This window comes from Choloepus didactylus, chromosome 3, assembly GCF_015220235.1.
Source record: "Choloepus didactylus isolate mChoDid1 chromosome 3, mChoDid1.pri, whole genome shotgun sequence".
Classification (NCBI taxonomy): domain Eukaryota; kingdom Metazoa; phylum Chordata; class Mammalia; order Pilosa; family Megalonychidae; genus Choloepus; species Choloepus didactylus.
Window position 1 is genome coordinate 55,156,915 of NC_051309.1, and position 24,318 is coordinate 55,181,232.

The 24,318-nt window shown below is 36.9% G+C and overlaps 1 protein-coding gene across 24 annotated transcripts in view; it reads left to right on the forward strand.

Annotated features, from left to right (window-relative positions):
- The window catches only part of FIP1L1 (factor interacting with PAPOLA and CPSF1), a 98,693-nt gene that overhangs the window by 60,997 nt on the left and 13,378 nt on the right, over positions 1-24,318 (forward strand). For all 24 annotated transcript variants that reach the window (XM_037829825.1, XM_037829821.1, XM_037829824.1 and 21 more), the window contains 2 exons: positions 591-645; positions 1,922-1,977. In XM_037829825.1, coding sequence (XP_037685753.1) covers positions 591-645; positions 1,922-1,977 — 111 coding nt within the window. The remainder of the gene's footprint in view (positions 1-590; positions 646-1,921; positions 1,978-24,318) is intronic.

Genomic DNA, 24,318 nt, shown 5'->3' on the forward strand with positions numbered 1-24,318 from the left:
AAAATTATTCTTCTGCTAAACTAATCCAAAAACTACGTTACATGCCTTTCTTTGTAAAATAGTTCTTTGGGGTGGCACTATTTAAAACATATTTTGTGATGGATGTTCTCAGCTTTAAGCATTTATACATTTACTGGTAAGATTTTATTTCATAAATTATACATTCTAAGGAAAATTCTATACATATAAAATTCAATATTTTTGAAAGAGGTAAATGCTATTTTATTTATTTTTCTTCTAAAATATTTCAAGTTTAACACATCTGTTGGCAACACTGTTACTGTTTTATATATGGAAAAGGTAAGGCATGAGATTAACTTTATCATACTTATAAAATGGGCTGTGTGTGGTGCTGAAAATAAGACCGGGTGTCCTGACCTTCAATTTGTGTCCTGTGTGTTTATTAGACCAGACTTTTCATATAAAGTTTTAAAGTTCCAAAAATCTGTTTATAAGTTTAAGCTTCATCTTTTTCTGTCCATTATAACATAGAGAAGCACATTTAGTGATGTGCAGCAGCTTTATTTCACTCTTGTCATTGAATGTTTATATTCTATTAACATTTTTTATCTTATGATTGAATATTTCAGGTTTTCCTCCTCCACCAGGTGCTCCACCTCCATCTCTTATACCAACAATAGAAAGGTAAATCAGTATGGATGCTGTAAATTTTTGATTATTGATAGGCTTTTGACAGAAGAATCATTTGTATACCTTGGAAATATTTTCAAATATTTAATTTTATAAACATATATATATAAATATGGCTTTTGTATAAAATGTTAGATATATAGCCTGATGTCAAAACAGGACAAAGAAGACTAAATGATAGTATTGTGAAATAATATCTTGCTTTGATTTATGACATACTGAGTAAAGAAACCCCTAGCTTGCTAAAAACTTGGCTCTAGTCAGTTTTGTTTTGTGGGGAATATAAACATAGATTACTGGAAATCATGAATAATGCCTATCTGTTTGGAGATTAGGTAAGGGCAACTATTATTTTCAGGGACCATGGTAGGGAAAAGCTGGCTTATTCCTTGTCTACCCTGCTGCATTTCAGTTTCTACATGAGGAATTGAATTTATTCTACGTGGCAGTTGTCTTATTTTTGTATACCCTATACTTATGGTTTATGTTAGCTAAAATGCTGCACTAACTACTACTTTCCTCGTGGTTGGCAATATGGTGTTTAAGATCACAGGCTTTGGTAAACAGACCTGGCTTGAATTCTGGCTTCAGAATTTCCTGTCTTAGTGTGGCTTGGAAAGTTGTGTAATCTCTTGGAGACTCAGTTTCCTCAGTTTCTAAATGAGGTTGAGAAAGTTGTGCAGGTTAAAACTCAGAGTGACTATTTTCAAATTATATGAAAAGATACAGTTGTGAGACTTTTACGTCAGTAGCATTAAAACATGAATACAGCTTTCAAAGGAAATAAAATTCAGAAAAGTGTAAATTGTGAGAAAATAAGGTTTTCATTTTATTAAGTCCCTATTAAATACATACTTGTTTTCTCAATCAAAATATTTAAAAGTATTATTTGTTGATCCTGTTAATGTAGCTGTGTTACTGATTTATAACCATTAAAACCAAATTTTTTAAACCAAATTTTACCTAAATTTTAAGTAATCTGTTAGCCTCAAATTTCTCTGTCATTTTACTTCTGAGACAGGTTGAATTAATTGGGTTATTCAGCTTAAATAGTACAGTAAGTTGCATTTTTCTTTAAAACTAGGTCTTATGTTTGTATTTTTCCTGTTAAAAAGCCTGAGTGTGTTTAGTATTAAAAATAAATTTACAGAATTAAATGTTATCATTAAGTGATAGTTAAGTAGAAGTCATCATGGTTTTGCAGCCAAACTACTGAAATTCAGAACTTTTATTTGCAACAGACATAAAACTACATTTTTTTCTTTAACAGCGGGCACTCCTCTGGTTATGATAGTCGTTCTGCCCGTGCATTTCCATATGGCAATGGTAAGTACTGTTAGTGGCCCAAATTCAGTTTGAATCAGTAAGGTACTTGTTCTAGTTTGCTAATGCTGCCGGAATGCAAAACACCAGAAATGGATTGGCTTTTATAAAACGGGGTTTATTTGGTTACACAGTTACAGTCTTAAGGCCATGAAGTGTCCAAGGTAAGTCATCAACAATTGGGTACCTTCACTGGAGGATGGCCAATGGTGTCCGGGAAACCTCTTTTAGCTGGGAAGGCATGTGGCTGGCGTTTGCTCCAAAGTTCTGGTTTCAAAATGGCTTTCTCATAGGATATTTCTCTCTAGGCTGCAATTCCTCAACAATGTCACTCTTAGTTGCTCTTGGGGCATTTTTCCTCTCTTAACTTCTCTGGAGCAAAAGTCTGCTTTCAACGGCTGTCTTCATCCTGTCTCTCTTCTGCAGCAACTCTCTCAGCTTCTGTGCATTCTTCAAAGTGTCCCTCTTGGTGGTAGTTCCTCTTCAGAATGTCTCTCACAGCTGCACTGAGTTCCTTCTATTTATCAGCTCATTTATATGACTCCAGTGATTTAATTTAGACCCACCCTGAATGGGTGGAGTAACACCTCCATGGAAATTATCCAATTAGAGTCATCACCCACAGTTGGGTGGGGCACATTTCCATGCAAACAACCTAATCCAAAGGTTCCAACTTAATCCCCATTAATATGTCTGCCCCACAAGACTGCATCAAAGAACATGGCTTTTTCCAGAGGGCATAATACATTCAAACCAGCACAGTACTTAAATATTTTTAAAGTAATAAAGACATTTTTCCATAGTTTAAAATAATACCTGAAAGAGCAATTAAGAAATATTAACTAAAGGAATAACTAGGTCTATGTATCTGCCAGGTTGATTAGAGTAATTTTATTTATCAGCTGTACTTTTAAAAATGAATAAATGGTAATACATGGGGGTAATTGTAACTTGTCTGTTCCTAAAAGGATATTTAAGCAATTAATGAAAAGATAGGCCATAAGCAATGACTTGGTGATAATAGTGTGGTATAATTGTCAATGACTGTTTGTATGTGAACTTAATACTGAGAATTTCATGCAAAAAAAGTATCATAAGTGCTAATGTAGCATTAGAAAAGCTTGGGTCTTCAGGAGATAATTGAGAAAACAATTAAAAATGTTTTGAGATCTAGAAAAGTTGACCTTTAAAGAGAAATTTAATTACTTACCATGTAGTCATTTAAAGTTGTAGTAGTGAGAATGTGTCTTCTGAGGGAGGAGTAAGGAAGAGATTAACTGACTAGATAATCTGTTTTCACTTCATCTTTGAATTTCTCTCCTGTATCTTAAAAAGAAATTTAAATAATGGCTCTCATCTCTACCTCTTCTGCATCTTTTTTACCATTTCCTTCACTGCTAAATTTCTCCAGAGAGTGATGACTTTTGAATACTTTTTCAACATTCTATCTTAACTCCATGAGAACTAGGTTCCACTCCAAGCGCTGTAATTCAACCAAAGCCTTTTTGTCACCAAATTGTTTGTCTTCATTAACCGTAGTCTATTTCCTGACTTGTGTGACATTGAACTAACCTAGTTCTTGTCTTTTTCCCTCACTGGTTTATCTTTTCTTCTAGATCATTTGTTTGAGTCCTTTTTCTGTGTTTCTTCTTGACAAGTTTATCCATTCCAGGGGCTTCTGATACCACTTTCTGCCTAGGTTTGTTGACAATTTATTTATTCCCTTCTTCATTCATTTATTTTTAAAATGCTCTGCATTATAACAGGTCATAGGGATACAGCAAGTAAACATAGTACTTGCCCTCATTGTCTAATGGGGAGACAACCAAATTGAAAAGAAAGTGTAAAATAGTGATAGGAGAAGAGGGTATCATGGTAGCAAAAGAAGGGATCTCCCACTCCAGAGAGGTGGAGCGGGAGATGATTTGACCACCATGCTGTGCAAAGACATGGGAGTAAGAGAGAACATGGTAGACTATGAACAGAAAGAAGTGTGCTGTGGCTGGAGTATAGACAATGTGTACTGAACATATATAGAGAAATGAGATGAGACATGATTCAGGGCATTATAGCCCTTCTATGGCATTTGGACCTTATACTGAAGGCTGTGGGGTGTTGTTTCGGAGTTTTATGCTGAGTAGTGAAATTGCTAGATTTATATTTGTGAAAGTGACAGTTTGGCTATTTAGTATAAGGAAATTGGATTTATAGGGTAGGTAGAAAGGTACAGTTGTCAGAGATGCTGCTTAGATTGGGAGAACAGATAAGTTGCAGTAATCTAGGAGAAGAAATTGTGGTGTCTTATACTGAGTTAGTACCACTGGAGATGGAGAAAAGTGTGAATACATGTCAAGGTATTTATACTGTGGGAATTTATAAACCTTGGCGATAGGTCAGATGTTAAGTACCAATCGTATACTCCTCCCTATCTTCTAGACATCTATATCAGGGTGTTAATACTAGTCTTTCATATCCACTTGTTCATAGCCACACTTACCATTTATTCACTTCAAAAGGTAGTCTTTTTGTTGACTTTTTTGTTTCAGTGACTATTCTACCTTTTCTCTTTTTATAAGAGAAGTTGTGGGTTTATAGAAAAATTGTGTAGAAAATACAGGATTCCCATATACCACCTGATTATTAATACCTTGTGTTCCAGTTTTCTCATGCTGTCTTATGTAAAATACCAGAAATGGATTGGCTTTTATAAAGGGGGTTTATTTGGTTACAAAATTTGCAGTCTTGAAGGCCATGAAAATGTCCATATTAAGGCATCAACACGAGTGTACCTTCAGTGAAGGAAGGCCAATGGCGTCTGGAGGACCTTTGTTGTCTGAGAAGGCACATGGCTGGCATCTTCTTCCTTTGCTCCCAGGTTGTGTTCCAAATGGCTTTCTCCCAGGACGTTTCTCTCTTGGCGTCTGGGGATATTCTCTTAGCTTCTCCCAGGCAAACTCTGGAGTAGCGAAAGTCTACTTTTATTGGCTGTCTTCAAAATGTCTCTCGTGGCTGCAGCACCTCCTTTTGTCTGTGAACACTTTTATAGGACTCCAGTGATTCAATTAAGACACACCCTGAATGGGTGGGGTAACACCTCCAAGGAAGTTATTCAATCAGAAGTTTCACCCACAGTTGATTGAGTCGCATCTCCATGGAAACAATCAAAGGATTTCAGCCTAATCAACTGTCCCCACAAGATTGCATCGAAGAACATGATGTTTTGGGGGATGTAATACATCCAAACTAGCAAATCTTGCATTTGTGTTCCCACTTTTTTTTTTTTTTTTCTGCTAGGCACCCAGGAAGTCGTAGTCCCTGGGTTGGAATCTTTGCTTTTCATCTTATTAGTTAAGTTACTTTTGAAAAAAAAAATTTGTTTTTTTTTAACTTTATCAAAAATTAAAACAACAATAAAAAAAAAACATTTCAAACAAAACCAAAACAAAGGAGTAAGTGTTAAATAGAGAGCATAATTTTTCCTTATAAGGTGAAGTTCATTGAGAATTCATTGAAGCATCTTGGTCCTGCCCATTTAGTAAACATTCAAATGCTACCTTTTTTTTTTTTTTTTTGAATGATTATCACCACCATCTCCAACAAGCTCCAAGTTCTCTCCCTTTTCTGAATTCCAAGGCAGTGTAGCATAATTGTTAAAGCATTGGCCCTAGAGTTAATAAGACAGGCTGGGTTTGAGTCCTGAGTTCCTCTTATCTTGGATAGGTCAAATAACCTAAATATTTTTCCTCGTTTGTAAAGTTTGAATATAAAGTGCCTGTAAGATACCATGTCTTTAATATGTAAACATTCAATAAACATTACTTTTTTAATTAATTAAAATTTTATTTTTACCTCTTTTATAGGACTTGCCATTTTCTGCTTTGTCATTAAGTTTCTTATTTATTTGTTTCAATATAGATGAAAGTGAGAACTAGCTCATCAGAAAGATTAGTACTTCATTTTTGAGATTATATACCAAATCCCATTGTAGAAGATTTCATTTTTTTACAATGTTAATTAAACATTTAACTTTCTGTCAAAGTAATACATGCACACTGTTATCAAAAAAGCAAGTCTCTTGCCCAGGCTTCACTACCCCCAACTCCTAAGACAATTTTTTTTCCTCAATGAAGGACTTTGATAATAATATTTATAAAGCACACCACAGATAGAGAAAAGTTAAGGAGTCTCTTCATCCTGATTGAACAAAGCCTTGTGATAAAGATGAGCAATATGATTTCTTTCTTTGTTGGTGATTGTTTAACCTCTAATTATTTTACTTATTTAGAATTTTTAAATTCATCCTCAAACTACTAGGTGATTTTAGATGAAAATAGTATTTTTTCTTGATGTGCATTTTAAGATTGTTCTTATAAAGAAAGACCTAGTTAAAAACAATCATTACAAGAATAGTAAATAAGAACTGTGGAGTCAAGCACTTTTAATGGTTTGTTTTTATTTCTATGGCCTCTGTGGCGTTTCTGCATATGTTTATCATCCTATTTGATTTATATAACTTTGTATTTCATCTTGTATGATTAATGTGTCTTTTGATCACTTACCACCACTACTTCTCCTTCCCCCCACCAGTAAGATTACATCACTTTTTTCTTTCTCTCTTTATGTATATGCCTATCATCAGTTTCATGTACCATCCATCCACTGTGTAAGGTGAGGATATTAGTGTGTTTTATAGAGCACTAGAGGAGCCTTCAGCTCTTCTCTGCCATCTGCCTCCCAGCTTTGGGCAACGGTACTTTTACTTGTAACATTTATATTCTATCCTGTAATTGTTATCTGTGCTTTGACAAGTCTTTTATTTAAAAAGCTAAACAATAATATTTACATTTTTAAGACTGTATAAATATTGTCTGCTGCAGAGATAATTACAACAAACACCCAAACCTCTCAAATTGAGAGAATTCTGTTAGCAAATAAATTCAAATTACCTTTTAATTTATTCCCTTAAATTTCATCAGTTGTGTAAGGGCATACCATATTTTAGTTGGGTTCATGCTTGGACCATGACTTTCTCCACCTCAAGGACATAAAGATGTTTTCTGGTAGTTAATTTTTTCTTCCAGAAGATTTTCAGATTGTTTTCATGTTTAAGTCCTTAAACCATCTGAAATTAATTTTTGCATATTGTGTGAAGTGAGGGCCACTAGTCCCAGCATCATTTATCGAATAGCCTTATCTTCTTGAGAATCTGCAGTATCATCTCTGTCATACATCAAGTTTCCATTTATGGGTGAATCTGTTTCTGGACTTTCTAGACTTTTCAATTGGTTAATTTAACTATCCCTTTACTAACTGTGCCATACTGTATTAATTATGAATTTTATACTGAATCTGATATCTGATTTAGTGAACACTAGCTAGCTTATTCAGCTTCAGAAATATTCTTGGGCCATTGCTTTCCTTACACATGTTAGAATCAACTTTGCATAGTCAGGATTTGGACTCATTGAGCCTGGCTCCAGAGTCCTTGCTTTTAATATACCATTTTGAAATTTCATTGACCCCCTAAATCAATCTCTGTGGAATTCATACCTTTACAGCATTGAGTCTGTCTATGAACAACATAATCCTCCATTGTGTAGATGTTCTTTGATGTATTTCAGTACACTGTTATAATTATCTTCATATACTTAACACGTTTTTGGTTCAGTTTAGTCCTAGGTAGTACCTAATGTTTTTGTTGTTGTTGTAAATGGTATATATTCATTTGAACTGTGTGTTTTGTTTTTTTGCATATATTTAAAAATAGGATCGAATTTATAAAAACTTCTCTTGTATCCAGTAACCTTGCTGAACTCTCACTGTTATTGGTTTGTACAGTCTGTTTAGGCAGTAATAAAATCTGCAGGTAGTGACAGTTTTGTTTCCTTCTTTTCCAAATCTTAACACCCACTCCCCCCCGCCCCCACCCTTTTTGTTTGTCTTATTGTTCTGTCTAGGACCTCCATACAGTGTTGAATTGAAGTACTGGAAGTGGCTTTCTTGTCTTGTTCCTTTTTTTTTTTTTTTGGTAAAGGGAATGCTTCCAGATTTTTACTTTGAGGGTTTTTGTTTTTGTTTTTTAGAACAGCTTTGTTGAGATATAATTCACATAATATAAAATTCACCCATTTAAGGTATACAATTCAGTGGTTTGTAGTATAGTCACAGAGGTGTGCAACCATCCCAATCAATTTTAGAACATTGTCATCACCACAACAAGAAATCCCACACCCATTAGCAGTCATGTCCCACTTCTCCTCCAACTCCCTAGTCCTTGGTAGCTGCAAATCTATTCTACGTGTCTGTGGATTGGTATTTTCTGGACACTTCGTATAATATATAGATGTAGTCTTTTGTGACTGGCTTTTGTCACTGAGCATAATGTTTCCAAAGTTCATCCATGTTGTAGCAGATATCAGTACTTCATTTCTTTTTATTGTTGAATAATATTTTCATTGTACAGATTGGCCAGATTTTATTTATCCACTCATCAGTTGACAATCACTTGGGTTGTTTCCACCTTTTGGCCATTATGAATAAGGCTGCTATGAACACTTGTTTACAAGGTTTGGTGTACACGTATGTATTCACTTCTCTTGGGAATATACCTATGGGGGGAAATTGCTGGGTAATAGGTAACTCTTACGTTTAACCATCTGAGAAACTGCCAGACTGTTTCCAAAGTGACTTCCCACCAGTGTATCAGGGTTCTGATTTCTCCACATCTTCACCAACACTTATTATTATTTGCCTTTTTGATTACAACAACATTTGTGTATAAATGGTAATACGTGGTATTTTGTAATACATTTCGACACTTAAAATTTTGAAATATATCAAAAACAGTTTTACTGATTTTTTATTTTTTTCTGAATTATGAAATTTTCAAAAAACAAATATTGATATTAATAGACGCTTTTAAAAACCTCAGACTGTCATTTTTACTCTGACTATTCTTAATATTTGCATTTTCTTATTAAACCTCACCTGAGAAATTATATTCAGACATCAGAACTAGGTAACTCTTTCAATCTCCTTGTATATTTCAACAAAAAGAGAACTGTATAACTTCACTGGTCAGTAAAACTTCAAAGTTAGAGCTTTTCTTATTTGAGAATTCTTGCAAAGCTGTTTGACTTTTATTGACCTTTACTACTTGTTTGTTTGTTTTTTTATCTTATGAGTGTATATCCATTTATTTATCAAAAACTTAACTCCCATCATTTTTAGAGGGAAGTCAGATATAAAGAAGTAGTCTTGATATCATAGCAATCCCATGGGAGTAGTTGGGGTGAAATGTCCCCAAGTCTGTAAATGATGGAGCTGAGGCCACTAAAAGAGAGGAGCTTATCAGTGGCAAAACTGATAGTAGAACATGCATCTTAGAGAGTCTTCCATTTCAGTTCTTCAGATGACTCCAGTAACATTTGATCGCTCTGCTTAAGACAGACCTATTCTGACTTCTGCCAAGTGTCCCAAAGTATTTCCTGCTGACCACTCACTTGACATGACAAGTCTCAGCAATAAGATGTTCAGCCTCTGTGCTAACCCACTAATGGGGTGACTAACTGTTCTTTGCTTCAGTCCACACAGTAATTTAGTTACTTTGATGGAAATTATTTTGTGATGATTCTATGATAATCATTATTATTACTGGTATTTAAATTAAACTTTGATCATGTTAAGAAGGATGGCGAGAGAGAAAAAATCTATTATTTGTTAAATAATAAGGTTCATGGAACCTGATATCTATAGTCATCTTAATTAACAACAGGGGAAAATATGTTCAAAGAGCTCAAATGTAGAAAACTGAATATACTTACAAGATGTTGTTTTGTATTCCTCTGTATTACATTTTAAAGTCACATGAAAGGATTGATGTTTGTCTATATGAACTTGATGCATTCTTCATTAAAGAAAGGGATCATCTATAGAAGTAAGGCATAGAAATACACTTAGTTTTCATTACTGAAAACTAACACATAAACAGTAAACTATTACTGAATTCAGTTTAGGTTTTAGTACCAGATATAAGAACACCACTGGCTGAAAACAATGCTTACCTCTGGGTGATTTCTGAAAATTTAAGGATTAATAATAACTTTACTTGCCAAAATGGGCAAGTAAATTATATGTATGTTTCAAACCTAGATGATAGTTTCAAAAACAGTCTAAACATGACTAGAACTGAATTATTTTTTTAAATGCCTTAGAAGAAGCATTTTTCTGTCTCCAGTCTACCCACTCCCCCGAGAGTTAAGTACTGTGGATGGACACTTGCAAAGTTTGGTCCAAAGAACTAGGCCATCATTATAAATTAATGAACATCATGAAATGCCTTAAATCACCATCTGCTAAGTGGCAGGATCTTGTTGTTGAATGATTCTTGACTTCCTAGTAACCTTAGATATTGGATACTTTGCCTCAGTTATTTTAAAATTGTGAAAACAGAGGTGAGGTAAAGGGATTTTCCCGAAATCTCAGAAGTTCATGGCAGAGCAGGGATTATAACCACATAGATCCCCAATTCAAAATTATTTCCTCTATGCCATATTTCAAGACCAAAGTTTAAAGTGCACTTGGTTTTCAGCTTTGTTTAAATCTATGTTTAAAAAGCTGAACATACTATAGCCTAAAATAGCAAAAATAGTCTAAAATAACTCATATTTTTAAGCAACAGCCAACTAGAAACCAAATGTAATAGCAATGTTACTGCAAGAGCAGATCATGCATGTGTAATGAGGCCAGACCTTCCTGTTTCCAACTATATGTGAAAAATCATGAGCCCTACTATTAGATGTTGTAGAGTCACATGAAAAAAAAATTCTTTCATGCAGAAAAAGGAACAAACTTCTGGAAGAGGAGCTAAAACAAAGTTTGGTTAACTCTTTCTTATCTATTTAATTCCCCCAAAATGTGTTGAACATCGCCTTTACAAGTGAATATTAGAGATGAAAAAAGAAAAAATTAGAAATCCACCCAGTTCTGGAATCATGGAGTGAGTTTTGGAAGATGGTTTGTTCTTATAATCTTTTTCACTGGTCCTTTCTTGATATTCATTGTCTTTTCATTAACTGGATTGTGTCTTCCCTTTTTGAAAAGGTAGCCAACATCCTGAGTTGCATGACAAAAGCTCCTTCCTTAAATAAGTGACAACATTTGCATAGGCTTGAGTGGGAGATTCTTGGGACTTTGCACCCATTGTACCTGAGTCCAGAAAAACAATGGTGACATTAAATGTTCTTAGAGATTTCCGTGTATTTAATCCTCAAATTAGGGCTGATTTGCTTGGGGCCTCACTTGAATCATCTTGCAGGGAATTCCGCTAGTGCAGTCTGGACATGGCCAGAACGTGGGAGCCTACTATAAGGTTTTTGACAAACCCTACATCAGATTGAGGAAGTTTCCTTTTCATCTTTAGTTTCCCAAGGACTTTTAAACTGTGAATGGATAGTCAGTGTTTTGGTTTGCTAAAGCTGCTGGAATTCTATATACCAGAAATAGGTTGGCTTTCACAATGGGCATTTATTAACTTAAAATTTACAATTCTTAGGCCATGAAAATGTCCAAATTAAGGCATCAAAGGGCTGATACCTGGACTCTGGAGATAAGGCTGCTGGCATCTGGAACCCTCTGTCACATGGGGAGGCACGCTATTAGCCGGCATCTGCTGGTCCTTCACTCCCGGGTCTCATTGCTTTCAGCTCCTAGCTCCAGTGGCCTCCTTTCTGAGCATCTGTGGGTCCTCTCTTAACATCTCCAGGGTTTTTCTCTGTGCTTTCTAGGTGTCTCTCTCTGAGCTCTCTGGGCTTTTTCTGTCCTTTATCCTCTCATAAAAGACTCCAGTAAAAACTATTAAGACCCACCTTGAATCAGGTGGGTCACATCTCAGTTGAAACCTAACCAAAAATCATGACAGAGCAGGGATTATAACCACATAGATCCTGCACCCACAGGAGCCTAACCTTTTCTGGGGTACATAACAGCTTCAAACCGGCAAAGTTAGTTTTTATCAGATACTTTTTGGGATGATCATGCTGTTTTTCTTTTTTTTTTTTGAGATATATTCACATACCACGCAGTCATACAAAACAAATCAAACTTTCGATTGTTCACAGTACCATTACATAGTTGTACATTCATCACCTAAATCAATCCCTGACACCTTCATTAGCACACACACAAAAATAACAAGAATAATAATTAGAGTGAAAAAGAGCAATTGAAGTAAAAAAGAACACTGGGTACCTTTGTCTGTTTGTTTCCTTCCCCTATTTTTCTACTCATCCATCCATAAACTAGACAAAGTGCAGTGTGGTCCTTACGGCTTTCCCAATCCCATTGTCACCCCTCATAAGCTACATTTTTATACAACTGTCTTCAAGATTCATGGGTTCTGGGTTGTAGTTTGATAGTTTCAGGTATCCACCACCAGCTACCCCAATTCTTTAGAACCTAAAAAGGGTTGTCTAAATTGTGTGTGCATAAGAGTGCCCACCAGAGTGACCTCTCGGCTCCTTTTGGATTCTCTCTGCCACTGAAGCTTATTTCATTTCCTTTCACATCCCCCTTTTGGTCAAGAAGATGTTCTCCGTCCCACGATGCCGGGTCTATATTCCTCCCCGGGAGTCATATTCCACGTTGCCAGGGAGATTCACTCCCCTGGGTGTCTGATCCCACGTAGGGGGGAGGGCAGTGATTCCACCTTTCAAGTTGGCTTAGCTAGAGAGAGAGGGGCACATCTGAGCAACACAGAGGCATTCGGGAGAAGGCTCTTAGGCACAATTATAGGGAGGCCTAGCCTCTCCTTTGCAGCAACCGTCTTCCCAAGGGTAAAACCTATGGAAGAGGGCTCAAGCCATCAAACCAACCGTCCCCTATATCTGTGGTCATGTTAGCAACCATCGAGGTGGGGTAGGCAAATACCCCTGCATTCTCCACAGGCTCCTCAAGGGGGCACTACATCTTTTTTTCCTTGTTTTTCTTTTTTTTTTTTTTTAACTTTCCCTTCTTTTTTTTTTTTTTTTTTTTTTTTTTTTTTTTTTTTTTTAATCATCATTTTATTGAGATATATTCACATACCACGCAGTCATACAAAATAAATTGTACTTTCGATTGTTTACAGTACCATTACATAGTTGTACATTCATCACCTAAATCAATCCCTGACACCTTCATTAGCACACACACAAAAATAACAAGAATAATAATTAGAGTGAAAAAGAGCAATTGAAGTAAAAAAGAACACTGGGTACCTTTGTCTGTTTGTTTCCTTCCCCTATTTTTCTACGCATCCATCCATAAACTAGACAAAGTGGTGTTTGGTCCTTATGGCTTTCCCAATCCCATTGTCACCCCTCATAAGCTACATTTTTATACAACTGTCTTCGAGATTCATGGGTTCTGGGTTGTAGTTTGATAGTTTCAGGTATCCACCACCAGCTACCCCAATTCTTTAGAACCTAAAAAGGGTTGTCTAAAGTGTGCATAAGAGTGCCCACCAGAGTGACCTCTCGGCTCCTTTTGGAATCTCTCTGCCACTGAAGCTTATTTCATTTCCTTTCACATCCCCCTTTTGGTCAAGAAGATGTTCTCCGTCCCACGGTGCCAGGTCTACATTCCTCCCTGGGAGTCATATTCCACATTGCCAGGGAGATTCACTCCCCTGGGTGTCTGATCCCACGTAGGGGGGAGGGCAGTGATTTCACCTTTCAAGTTGGCTTAGCCAGAGAGAGAGGGCCACATCTGAGCAACAAAGAGGCATTCAGGAGGAGACTCTTAGGCACAAATACAGGGAGGCCTAGCCTCTCCTTTGCAGCAACCGTCTTCCCAAGGGTAAAACTTATGGTAGAGGGCTCAACCCATCCAACCACCAGTCCCCTATGTCTGTGGTCATGTTAGCAACCATGGAGGTGGGGTAGGCGAATACCCCTGCATTCTCCACAGGCTCCTCAAGGGGGCACTACATCGTTTTTTTTTTTTTTTTTTTTTTCCTTGTTTGTCTTTTTTCTTTTTTTTTTTTTTTTTTAACTTTCCCTTCTTTTTTCAAATCAACTGTATGAAAAAAAAGTTAAAAAGAAAACAAACATACAATAAAAGAACATTTCAAAGAGACCATAGCAAGGGAGTAAGAAAAAGACAACTAACCTAAGATAACTGCTTAACTTCCAACATGTTCCTACTTTACCCCAAGAAAGTTACATACTATAGCAACATTTCAGTGAACTTGTTCCTACTACATCCATCAGAAATTAACAGACCATAGTCATTCCTGGGCATCCCCAGAACGTTAAATAGCTTATCTGTCCTTCTTGGATTATTGTTGCCCCTTCCTTAATTGCTCTCTATTGCTAGTTCCCCTACGTTCTACATTATAGACCATTTGTTTTACATTTTTCAGAGTTCACATTAGTGGTAGCATATAATATTTCTCTTTTTGTGCCTGGCTTATTTCGCTCAGCATTATGTCTTCAAGGTTCCTCCATGTTCTCATATGTTTCACAAGATCGTTCCTTCTTACTGCCGTGTAGTATTCCATCGTCTGTATATACCACATTTTATTTATCCACTCCTCTGTTGAAGGACATTTGGGTTGTTTCCATCTCTTGGTAATTGTGAATAATGCTGCTATGAACATTGGAGTGCAGATATCTGTTCTTGTCACTGCTTTCCAACCTTCCGGGTATATACCGAGAAGTGCAATCGCTGGATCGAATGGTAACTCTATATCTAGTTTTCTAAGGAACTGCCAGACTGACTTCCAGAGTGGCTGAACCATTATACAGTCCCACCAACAATGAATAAGAGTTCCAATTTCTCCACATCCCCTCCAGCATTTGTAGTTTCCTGTTTGTTTAATGGCAGCCATTCTAATCGGTGTTAGATGGTATCTCATTGTGGTCTTAATTTGCATCTCTCTAATAGCTAGTGAAGCTGAACATTTTTTCATGTGTTTCTTGGCCATTTGTATTTCGTCTTCAGAGAACTGTCTTTTCATATCTTTTGCCCATTTTATAATTGGGCTGTCTGTACTATCATCATTGAGTTGTAGGATTTCTTTATATATGCAAGATATCAGTCTTTTGTCAGATACATGGTTTCCAAAAATTTTTTCCCATTGAGTTGGCTGCCTCTTTACCTTTTTGAGAAATTCCTTTGAGGTGCAGAAACTTCTAAGCTTGAGGAGTTCCCATTTATCTGTTTTTTCTTTTGTTGCTTGTGCTTTGGGTGTAAAGTCTAGGAAGTGGCCTCCTAATACAAGGTCTTGAAGATGTTTTCCTACATTATCTTCTAGGAGTTTTATGGTACTTTCTTTTATATTGAGGTCTTTGGTCCATTTTGAGTTAATTTTTGTGTAGGGGGTGAGGTCGGGGTCCTCTTTCATTCTTTTGGATATGGATATCCAACTCTCCCAGCCCCACTTGTTGAAAAGACCATTATGACTCAGTTCAGTGACTTTGGGGGCCTTATCAAAGATCAGTCGGCCATAGATCTGAGGGTCTATCTCTGAATTCTCAATTCGATTCCATTGATCTATATGTCTATGTTTGTGCCAGTACCATGCTGTTTTGGCAACTGTGGCTTTATAATAAGCTTCAAAGTCAGGGAGTGTAAGTCCTCCCACTTTGTTTTTCTTTTTTAGAGTGTCTTTAGCAATTCAAGGCATCTTCCCTTTCCAAATAAATTTGATAACTAGCTTTTCCAAGTCTGCAAAGTAGGTTGTTGGAATTTTGATTGGGATTGCATTGAATCTGTAGATGAGTTTGGGTAGAATTGACATCTTAATGACATTTAACCTTCCTATCCATGAACATGGAATATTTTTCCATCTTTTAAGGTCCCCTTCTATTTCTTTTAGTAGAGTTATGTAGTTTTCTTTGTATAGGTCTTTTACATCTTTGGTTAAGTTTATTCCTAGGTACTTGATTTTTTTAGTTGCTATTGAAAATGGTATCTTTTTCTTGAGCGTCTCTTCAGTTTGTTCATTTCTAGCATATAGAAACATTACTGACTTATGTGCATTAATCTTGTATCCCGCTACTTTGCTGAATTTGTTTATTAGCTCTAGTAGCTGTATCGTCGATTTCTCAGGTTTTTCTAGATACAAGATCATATCATCTGCAAACAATGACAGTTTTACTTCTTCTTTTCCAATTTGGATGCCTTTTATTTCTTTGTCTTGCCGGATTGCCCTGGCTAGCACTTCCAGCACAATGTTGAATAACAGTGGTGACAGCGGGCATCCTTGTCTTGTTCCTGATCTTAGAGGGAAGGCTTTCAGCCTCTCACCACTGAGTACTATGCTGGCTGTGGGTTTTTCATATATGCTCTTTATCATGTTGAGGAAGTTTCCTTCAATTCCTACCTTTTGAAGTGTTTTTATCAAAAAGGGATGTTGGATTTTGTCAAATGCTTTTTCAGCATCTATTGAGATGATGAATTGATTTTTCCCTTTTGACTTGTTAATGTGTTGTAATACATTGATTGATTTTCTTATGTTGAACCATCCTTGCATGCCTGGAATGAACCCCACTTGGTCATGGTGTATGATTTTTTTAATGTGTCTTTGGATTCGATTTGCAAGTATTTTGTTGAGGATTTTTGCATCTATATTCATTAGGGAGATTGGCCGGTAGTTTTCCTTTTTTGTAGCATCTTTGCCTGGTTTTGGTATTAGATTGATGTTAGCTTCATAAAATGAGTTAGGTAGTGTTCCATTTTCTTCAATGTTTTGAAAGAGTTTGAGTAAGATTGGTGTCAGTTCTTTCTGGAAAGTTTGGTAGAATTCCCCTGTGAAGCCATCTGGCCCTGGGCATTTATTTGTGGGAAGATTTTTGATGACTGATTGGATCTCTTTGCTTGTGATGGGTTGGTTGAGGTCTTCTATTTCTTCTCTGGTCAGTCTAGGTTGTTCATATGTTTCCAGGAAATTGTCCATTTCCTCTACATTATCCAGTTTGTTGCCATACAGTTGTTCATAGTATCCTCTTATAATTTTTTTAATTTCTTCAGGATCTGCAGTTATGTCACCTTTTTCATTCATTATTTTGTTTATATGGGTCTTCTCTCTTTTTGATTTTGTCAGTCTAGCTAGGGGCTTGTCAATCTTGTTGATCTTCTCAAAGAACCAACTTTTGGTGATATTTATCCTCTCTGTTGTTTTTTTGTTCTCGATGTCATTTATTTCTGCTTTAATCCTTGTTATTTCTTTTCTTGTACTTGGTTTAGGATTGGTTTGCTGTTCATTTTCTAGCTTCTTCAGTTGATCCATTAGTTCTTTGATTTTGGCTCTTTCTTCCTTTTTAATATATGCGTTTAGTGCTATAAATTTCCCCCTCATCACTGCTTTTGCTACATCCCATAGGTTTTGGTATGTTGTGTTCTCATTTTCATTTGTCTCTATATATTTAGCAATTTCTCTTGCTATTTCTTCTTTAACCCACTGATTGTTTAGGAGTGTGTTGTTTAACCTCCAGGTATTTGTGAATTTTCTAAGTCTCTGATGGTTATTGACTTCTAATTGTATTCCATTGTGGTCAGAGAATGTGCTTTGAAAAATTTCAATCTTTTTAAATTTATTGAGGCTTGTTTTATGTCCCAGCATATGATCTATTCTGGAGAAAGTTTCATGAGCACTAGAAAAGTATGTGTATCCTGGTGATTTGGGATGTAATGTCCTGTATATGTCTGTTAAATCTAATTCATTTATCAGATTGTTTAGGTTTTCAGTTTCCTTATTGGTCTTCTGTCTGGTTGATCTATCTATAGGAGAGAGTGATGTGTTGAAGTCTCCCACAATTATTGTGGAAACATCGATTGCTTCCTTTAGTTTTGCCAGTGTTTCTCTCATGTATTTTGTGGCACCTTGATTGGGTGCATAGACATTTACGATTCTTATTTCTTCTTGCTGAATTGCCCCTTTTATTAGTATGTAGTGGCCTTCTTTGTCTCTCAAAACATCCCTGCATTTAAAGTCTATTTTATCTGAGATTAATATTGCTACACCTGCTTTCTTTTGGCTGTAGCTTGCATGAAATATTTTTTTCCATCCTTTCACTTTCAGTTTCTTTGTGTCCCTGTGTCTAAGATGAGTCTCTTGTATGCAACATATTGATGGTTCACTTTTTTTGATCCATTCTGCAAATCTATATCTTTTAATTGGGGAGTTTAATCTATTTGCATTCAACGTTATAACCGTGAAGGCATTTCTTGAATCAGCCATCTTATCCTTTGCTTTATGTTTGTCATATTTTTCCCCTCTGTCTATTAATATCCTTTATTGTACCCATACCGAATCTCTTTAGTACTGAACCTTTCTCCGTGTCTCTCTGTCCTTTCTTTTTTTCTCTGTCTGTAGGGCTCCCTTTAGTATCTCCAGTAGGGCAGGTCTCTTGTTAGCAAATTCTCTCAGCATTTGTTTGTCTGTGAAAAATTTAAGCTCTCCGTCAAATTTGAAGGAGAGCTTTGCTGGATAAAGTATTCTTGGTTGGAAATTTTTCTCACTCAGAATTTTAAATATATCGTGCCACTGCCTTCTCGCCTCCATGGTGGCTGCTGAGTAGTCACTACTTAGTCTTATGCTGTTTCCTTTGTATGTGGTGAATTGCTTTTCTCTTGCTGCTTTCAGAACTTGCTCCTTCTCTTCCATGTTTGACAGTGTGATCAGAATATGTCTCGGAGTGGGTTTATTTGGATTTATTCTATTTGGGGTTCGCTGAGCATTTATGATTTGTGTATTTATGTTGTTTAGAAGATTTGGGAAGTTTTCCCCAACAATTTCTTTGAATACTCTTCCTAGACCTTTACCCTTTTCTTCCCCTTCTGGGACACCAATGAGTCTTATATTTGGACGTTTCATATTATCTATCATATCCCTGAGGTCCATTTCGATTTTTTCAATCTTTTTCCCCATTCTTTCTTTTATGCTTTCATTTTCCATTCTATCATCTTCCAGGTCACTGATTTCTTGTTCAACTTCCTCTAGTCTTGTACTGTGAGTGTCCAGAATCTTTTTAATTTGGTCAACAGTTTCTTTAATTTCCATAAGATCATCCATTTTTTCATTTAGTCTTGTAATGTCTTCTTTATGCTCTTCTAGGGTCTTCTTGATCTCCTTTGTATCCCGTACTATGGTCTCATTGTTCATCTTTAGTTCTTTGAGTAGCTGCTCTAGGTGCTGTGTCTCTTCTGACCTTTTGATTTGGGTGCTTGGGCTTGGGTTATCCATATCGTCTGGTTTTTTCATATGCTTTATAATTTTCTGTTGTTTTTGGCCTCGTGGCATTTGCTGATCTTGATAGGATTCTTTTAGGATCTGTAGACCAATTGAAGTCCTTATCTCTAATTTATCAGATCTACAGCTTCGTGGAGTACACTTTCTCTAACTAACCAGCAGGTGGCGTCCACGTGCCACCTGTTCTCCACAAGCCAGTTCTCCCCTGCTTAGCCTTTTTGGTTAGTGGGGGAGTGAGTCTTGTGGGGTCTAATTGGTGTACCAAGCTTGCGTGTGTAGTTGGTGTTGCCCGCCCTGTATTTGGGGCGTGTTTCTGGGCAGTCAGGGAGGGGGGGTGGCCCTAACAATCAAATCTCCCTGGTGATCCTAGAGTTTTAAAGCTGCTGCAATAGTCTAATCCTTCAGTTCAGTCCTGCCACAGTTTGTCTCTGCCACTGACCCACAAGTCCTTGGTATTGGCGTATGGCTCCTGAGACTTGCAAGTGGGCCCCTCTTCCAGGCCGTGCACCCCGGGTCCTCTGTTGAGGGATGACTGTGCTATGTCACAGGTGAGTGCCGTCCCCCCAGGGCAGTTCTGGGCTGCTGGGCTGTGTAGGGAGGCTCCCAGTCTGCTCAAATGATGGCTGAATGGGGCTTTGTTAATTCACACTGCTCCACCTTCCCAAATCTGGGACAATCAGCTGAGGTTGCAGGGAAGGCTAATGTCCATGCCCAGTTTTGTGGTGTGTGCCTGTTATTTGAAGCCCTTCCGTCACACTGGGTTGTCTGGGGCAGCTCTGGGCTATGGGGCTGGCAATGGGCAGGAGTGTTTCCTGTCCACCAGGATGATGGCTGTGAGCAGACACCCCCCTTTTCTTGGGAAGTTGTGGTGTTTAGTGAATTTTCTCAGCCACTGGATTATTGCCTTTTGTCTCAGAGCTCTCTTAGTTCTGCTCTTGTCTTGACCTGCCCAAATTGCAAGTCTTTGAAGCTTTCTGTATTGGGCTTCTTAGAGTAATTGTTTTAGAAAAAGAAAAAAGGATTAAAAAAAAGGGCCCTCCTCAGAGATCTATTGGGCTTTTGAAATGCTAAGAGACAAAGCAATTAGGGCCATTAAGGAAAGGTCCACAGGGCACAGAGATCAGCTTTTCTTCGGGATTTGCATATGAGCCTCGGGGCCTGAGCTCTGCCCTTCCCCTTTCTATGTTCACCAGAACTCCAAAAATCCTCCGCTTTTATTTTGGAGTTTTTCGTGTTGTTTTTTTCTATGCCTGTCTGCTCTCTGCTGGGCTGGCTGCTCTCAGATTCTCTGGAGTCTGGTCTCAGTCTATCTATGGTTGGAGTTTGGATCAGTAGAATGAGTTTCTGATAAGGGCTGCCACTGCAGTTCTCCCTTCTCCTTCCCGGAGCTGACAGCCCCTCTTCCCACGGGACTGAGCCTGGCAGGGAGGGGTGCGGGTCCCCTGGCCACAAAAACTTACAGATTTCGCTGATCTCAGCAGTTCCACGTTTTCATGAGTGTTGTATGAAGTATGCCCAAAGTCAGATTGCTCTGTGGTGTCCAGTCCACGCAGTTCCTGGCTTTCTACCTACTTTCCTGGAGGAGTCTGTTTTTCTTCTTTAATCTGTTAATGTAGCAAATTGCATTTCTAAATTTTTCTAATTTAAGCTTCTGTTGATTTGCTGGCATAAACCCAGCTTGGTCATAGTTGGTTATTATTTTTTTAAACACTGATGAATTTTTAGCTAATATTCAGGATTTGTCATCTAAATTCATATGTGAAATTGGCCTATTATTTTCCTTTAATTATATTGTCTTTATCTCGGTTTTCTTTTTTTTTTTTTTTTTTGTATAGAGGTTATACAAGTACATGGGTAAGTTTAGGGAATAATCTCTCTTACTGTTCTCTGGAAGTTGGTGTAATACTGAAATGGTCTGTACCTTATTAGTTAGTAGAACTCACCTGTAAAAGCCACCTGGTCTGATGTTATTCTTGGGGGAAATTTTAAATTACTGATTTAATGCCTTTAATAGCTATGGAACTTACTCAAGATTTATTTTTCTTCTTGAGTCACTTTTGTTTGGTAACTTTACTTTTTTTAATAGTTTTGTTTTTTTTAATTGTGAACTTTAACATATAAATATAACAGTGATAACTTTCAAAGTATGATTTCACAAGTAGTTAGCAAATTTCAAAGAATGTCATGGGTTACAGTTCCACAATTCAGCCATTTCCATTACCATAAAATATAACATACATAGAGAAAGGTGTCATCTCTCAATGTACAGCTCAACAAGCAGTTATATAGGTAATTTCAAAAATTGTTATGGGTTACAGTTCCACAGTTTCAGTTTTTTCCTGATTATGCAATACAAGGCATATACAGAAAGGTGAAGACCTTCAAGGAACAATTCAGTGAGCAGCTATAGAGCAAATCCGAAAGGATGGTAAAGGCTACAGCCCCACCATGTCATTTATTTCCTTCCAGCCATTCCAACACCCCAGCATCCAAAATGTGTGTGTGTGTGTGTGTGTGTGTGTGTGTGTGTGTGTGTGTGTGTGTGTCTGAAATTATATAACCTTTGTTAAGTCTTACCTTGTCATTGCTACCCCTTCCTCTATCTTCTTTCTCCATCTTCAGGGGTGTCTAGACAGTGAGCACCGTAACTTGTTCGTACTGAAAGGGGGTATCAACAGTATGGGGAAGGGGTCTGAGTCTGATAGTTGATCTTAAAGAGGCTGTTGCCTCTGGATTTTAGGACTTGTCTGGCATAGGAACAATGGTGGATTTAAGTTTCTGAGAGAGAAAACTTAGTGAGTGCATCTTTTAAAGAATCTCAGGTAGGGACCTAGGTATTTGGGGGCTACTTTTGGTAAGGGCATGGCGTACTATGGCCATTTGGGATGTCTAGCTGGAGCTTGCATAAAAGAAACCTCCAGGAATAGCCTCTCAACACTATTTGGGATCTCTCGGCCATTGTGACCTCAGCTTGTTACCTTTCTTTGTTTCCCCATTTTGGTCAAGTAGGCATTTTCAGTCCCTTGCTGCCAGTGCCAGGCTTATTCCTGGGAATCATGTCCCATGTCACCAGGGAGATTCATTTCCCTGGGAGTCAGGTTCCTTGTGAGGGAGGTTAATGAAGTTATTTGCCAAGTTGGGCTTAGAGAGAGAAAGGCCACATCTGAGCAACAAAAAGAGATTCCCTGGAGGTGCCTCTTAGGCATAATTATAGGAGTGCTTAGCTTCCTATTTACAGACCTAAATTTCACAAGAGCCTCAAGTCAAGGGCTTGATGTATTAAGTAGTAGGTTCCTAACTTCACTTAATATATATTCTATCCCAAGATAAAGTCAGTTTCTTACATTATCTTCACTTAGTTGTACAATCATCATTCCTCTCAACTTTAAACAATTATCATAACATAATACATCCCAGAACTTGTATCAGCTGCTAAATTATATATCCCTAGTATTAGTGTAGAGTTGATAAGATATTCCTATTAAATACAGTCTTTAATATGTAATGGGTAGTTTTTCCATACCACTCTGTTGTTAACCCTCTGCACCATTGTCATACCTTATAAACAAACATGCTAATGCTTATTTAGGTTTATGGTACTACTCTGTGGGTTACATGACTTTTAAACAACCATTTATGTACATGTTTACCTTCAGTGTGTCACTGACACTCGTAATACCATTAACGAGCTGTAGTCACACTTGACCATTCCCATACCATTAAGATCACCCTCATTATCATATCTGTACATATTAGATTACTGTTGCCCCTTCACTAGCTTCTGACTGTCTCTAGGTCCCCGATATTCTACGTTATAAGACACTTATTTTACATTTTTCAGAGTTCACATTAGTGGTAACTTATAGTATCTCTTCTTTTGTTTGCCTTATTTCACTCAGCATTATGTCTTCAGGGTTCATCCATGTTGTCATATGTTTCGCGACTTCATTCCTTCTTACTGCTGTGTAGTATTCCATAGTGAGTATGTTGTTTGGTAACTTTATTTTTAAATAAATTTGTCCATTTCAACTAACTTTTTAAAATATATTGGCATAAAGTGTGTATTATCCTCTATCGTTTTAATCTCTGCAACATCTGTAATTGTGATTCCTTTTTGGTTCTGATATTGTTTCTTCTCTCTTAATCTTATCAGAAGATTGTTCTGTCTGGGCTTCAGAGAACCAGCTTCCAGCTTTTCACATTGTATGATAGGTCTCCATTTAATTGATTTTACTCTGTCATCTCGTTTCTTTTGGATTAGTCTATTCTTTTGCTAAGTTCTTAAATTGGAAGCTTAGCGCATTAATTTTCAGTCTTTTCTAGCATGTTTTTTAACACTAAATTTCCCTCCGAAACGGTAGTCCAAACTTTTGATATGTCATATTTTTGTTGATGTTCAATTCCTAGTGATTTTAAATTTGTGGGGTTTTTTACCCATGAGTTAGAGAGTTGGGTTTTTTTTTTTTTCCTGTTACTTTCCTTTTTAAAAAATGCAATTTTGAGATATATTCACACACCATATACAACCCATCCAAAGTAGACAATCACTGGCTCACAGTGTTATCACATAATTGTGTATACATCCTCATGATCAATTTTAGAACATTTTCATTACTCCAGAAAAGAAATAAAAAAGAAAACCCAAATCCCCCTGTACTCCTTATCTCTCCTTCCCCCCCATTATTGATACATGGTATTGGTATTAAGTAGTAGGTTCCTAACTTCACTTAATATATGTTCTATCCCAAGATAGAATATCCAATATTTTAATGCTCTTTCATTAAAGAGTAAAAAATATTGCTGTTAACTATAGTCCATAGTTTGCAACAAATGCAGTTTTCCCCATATACCCGTCTGTTATTAACTACTTGTCATAGTTTCGTACATACGCCAGAGAGCTGTTTTTAATTTCAAATGTACGAGTACTTTTCCCCCTCAATTTTTTTTACTTAAATTATGTGGTGCTCAGAGAACATGGTTTCTATTATGCTCATCCCTTGAAAGTACATAGCATATTTTTATAAATATTTCATATGAGCTTGAGAAGAGCAAATATTCTTTAATTGTTAGGGATAATATTCTGTATTATGTCCATTAAATCAAGCTTGTTA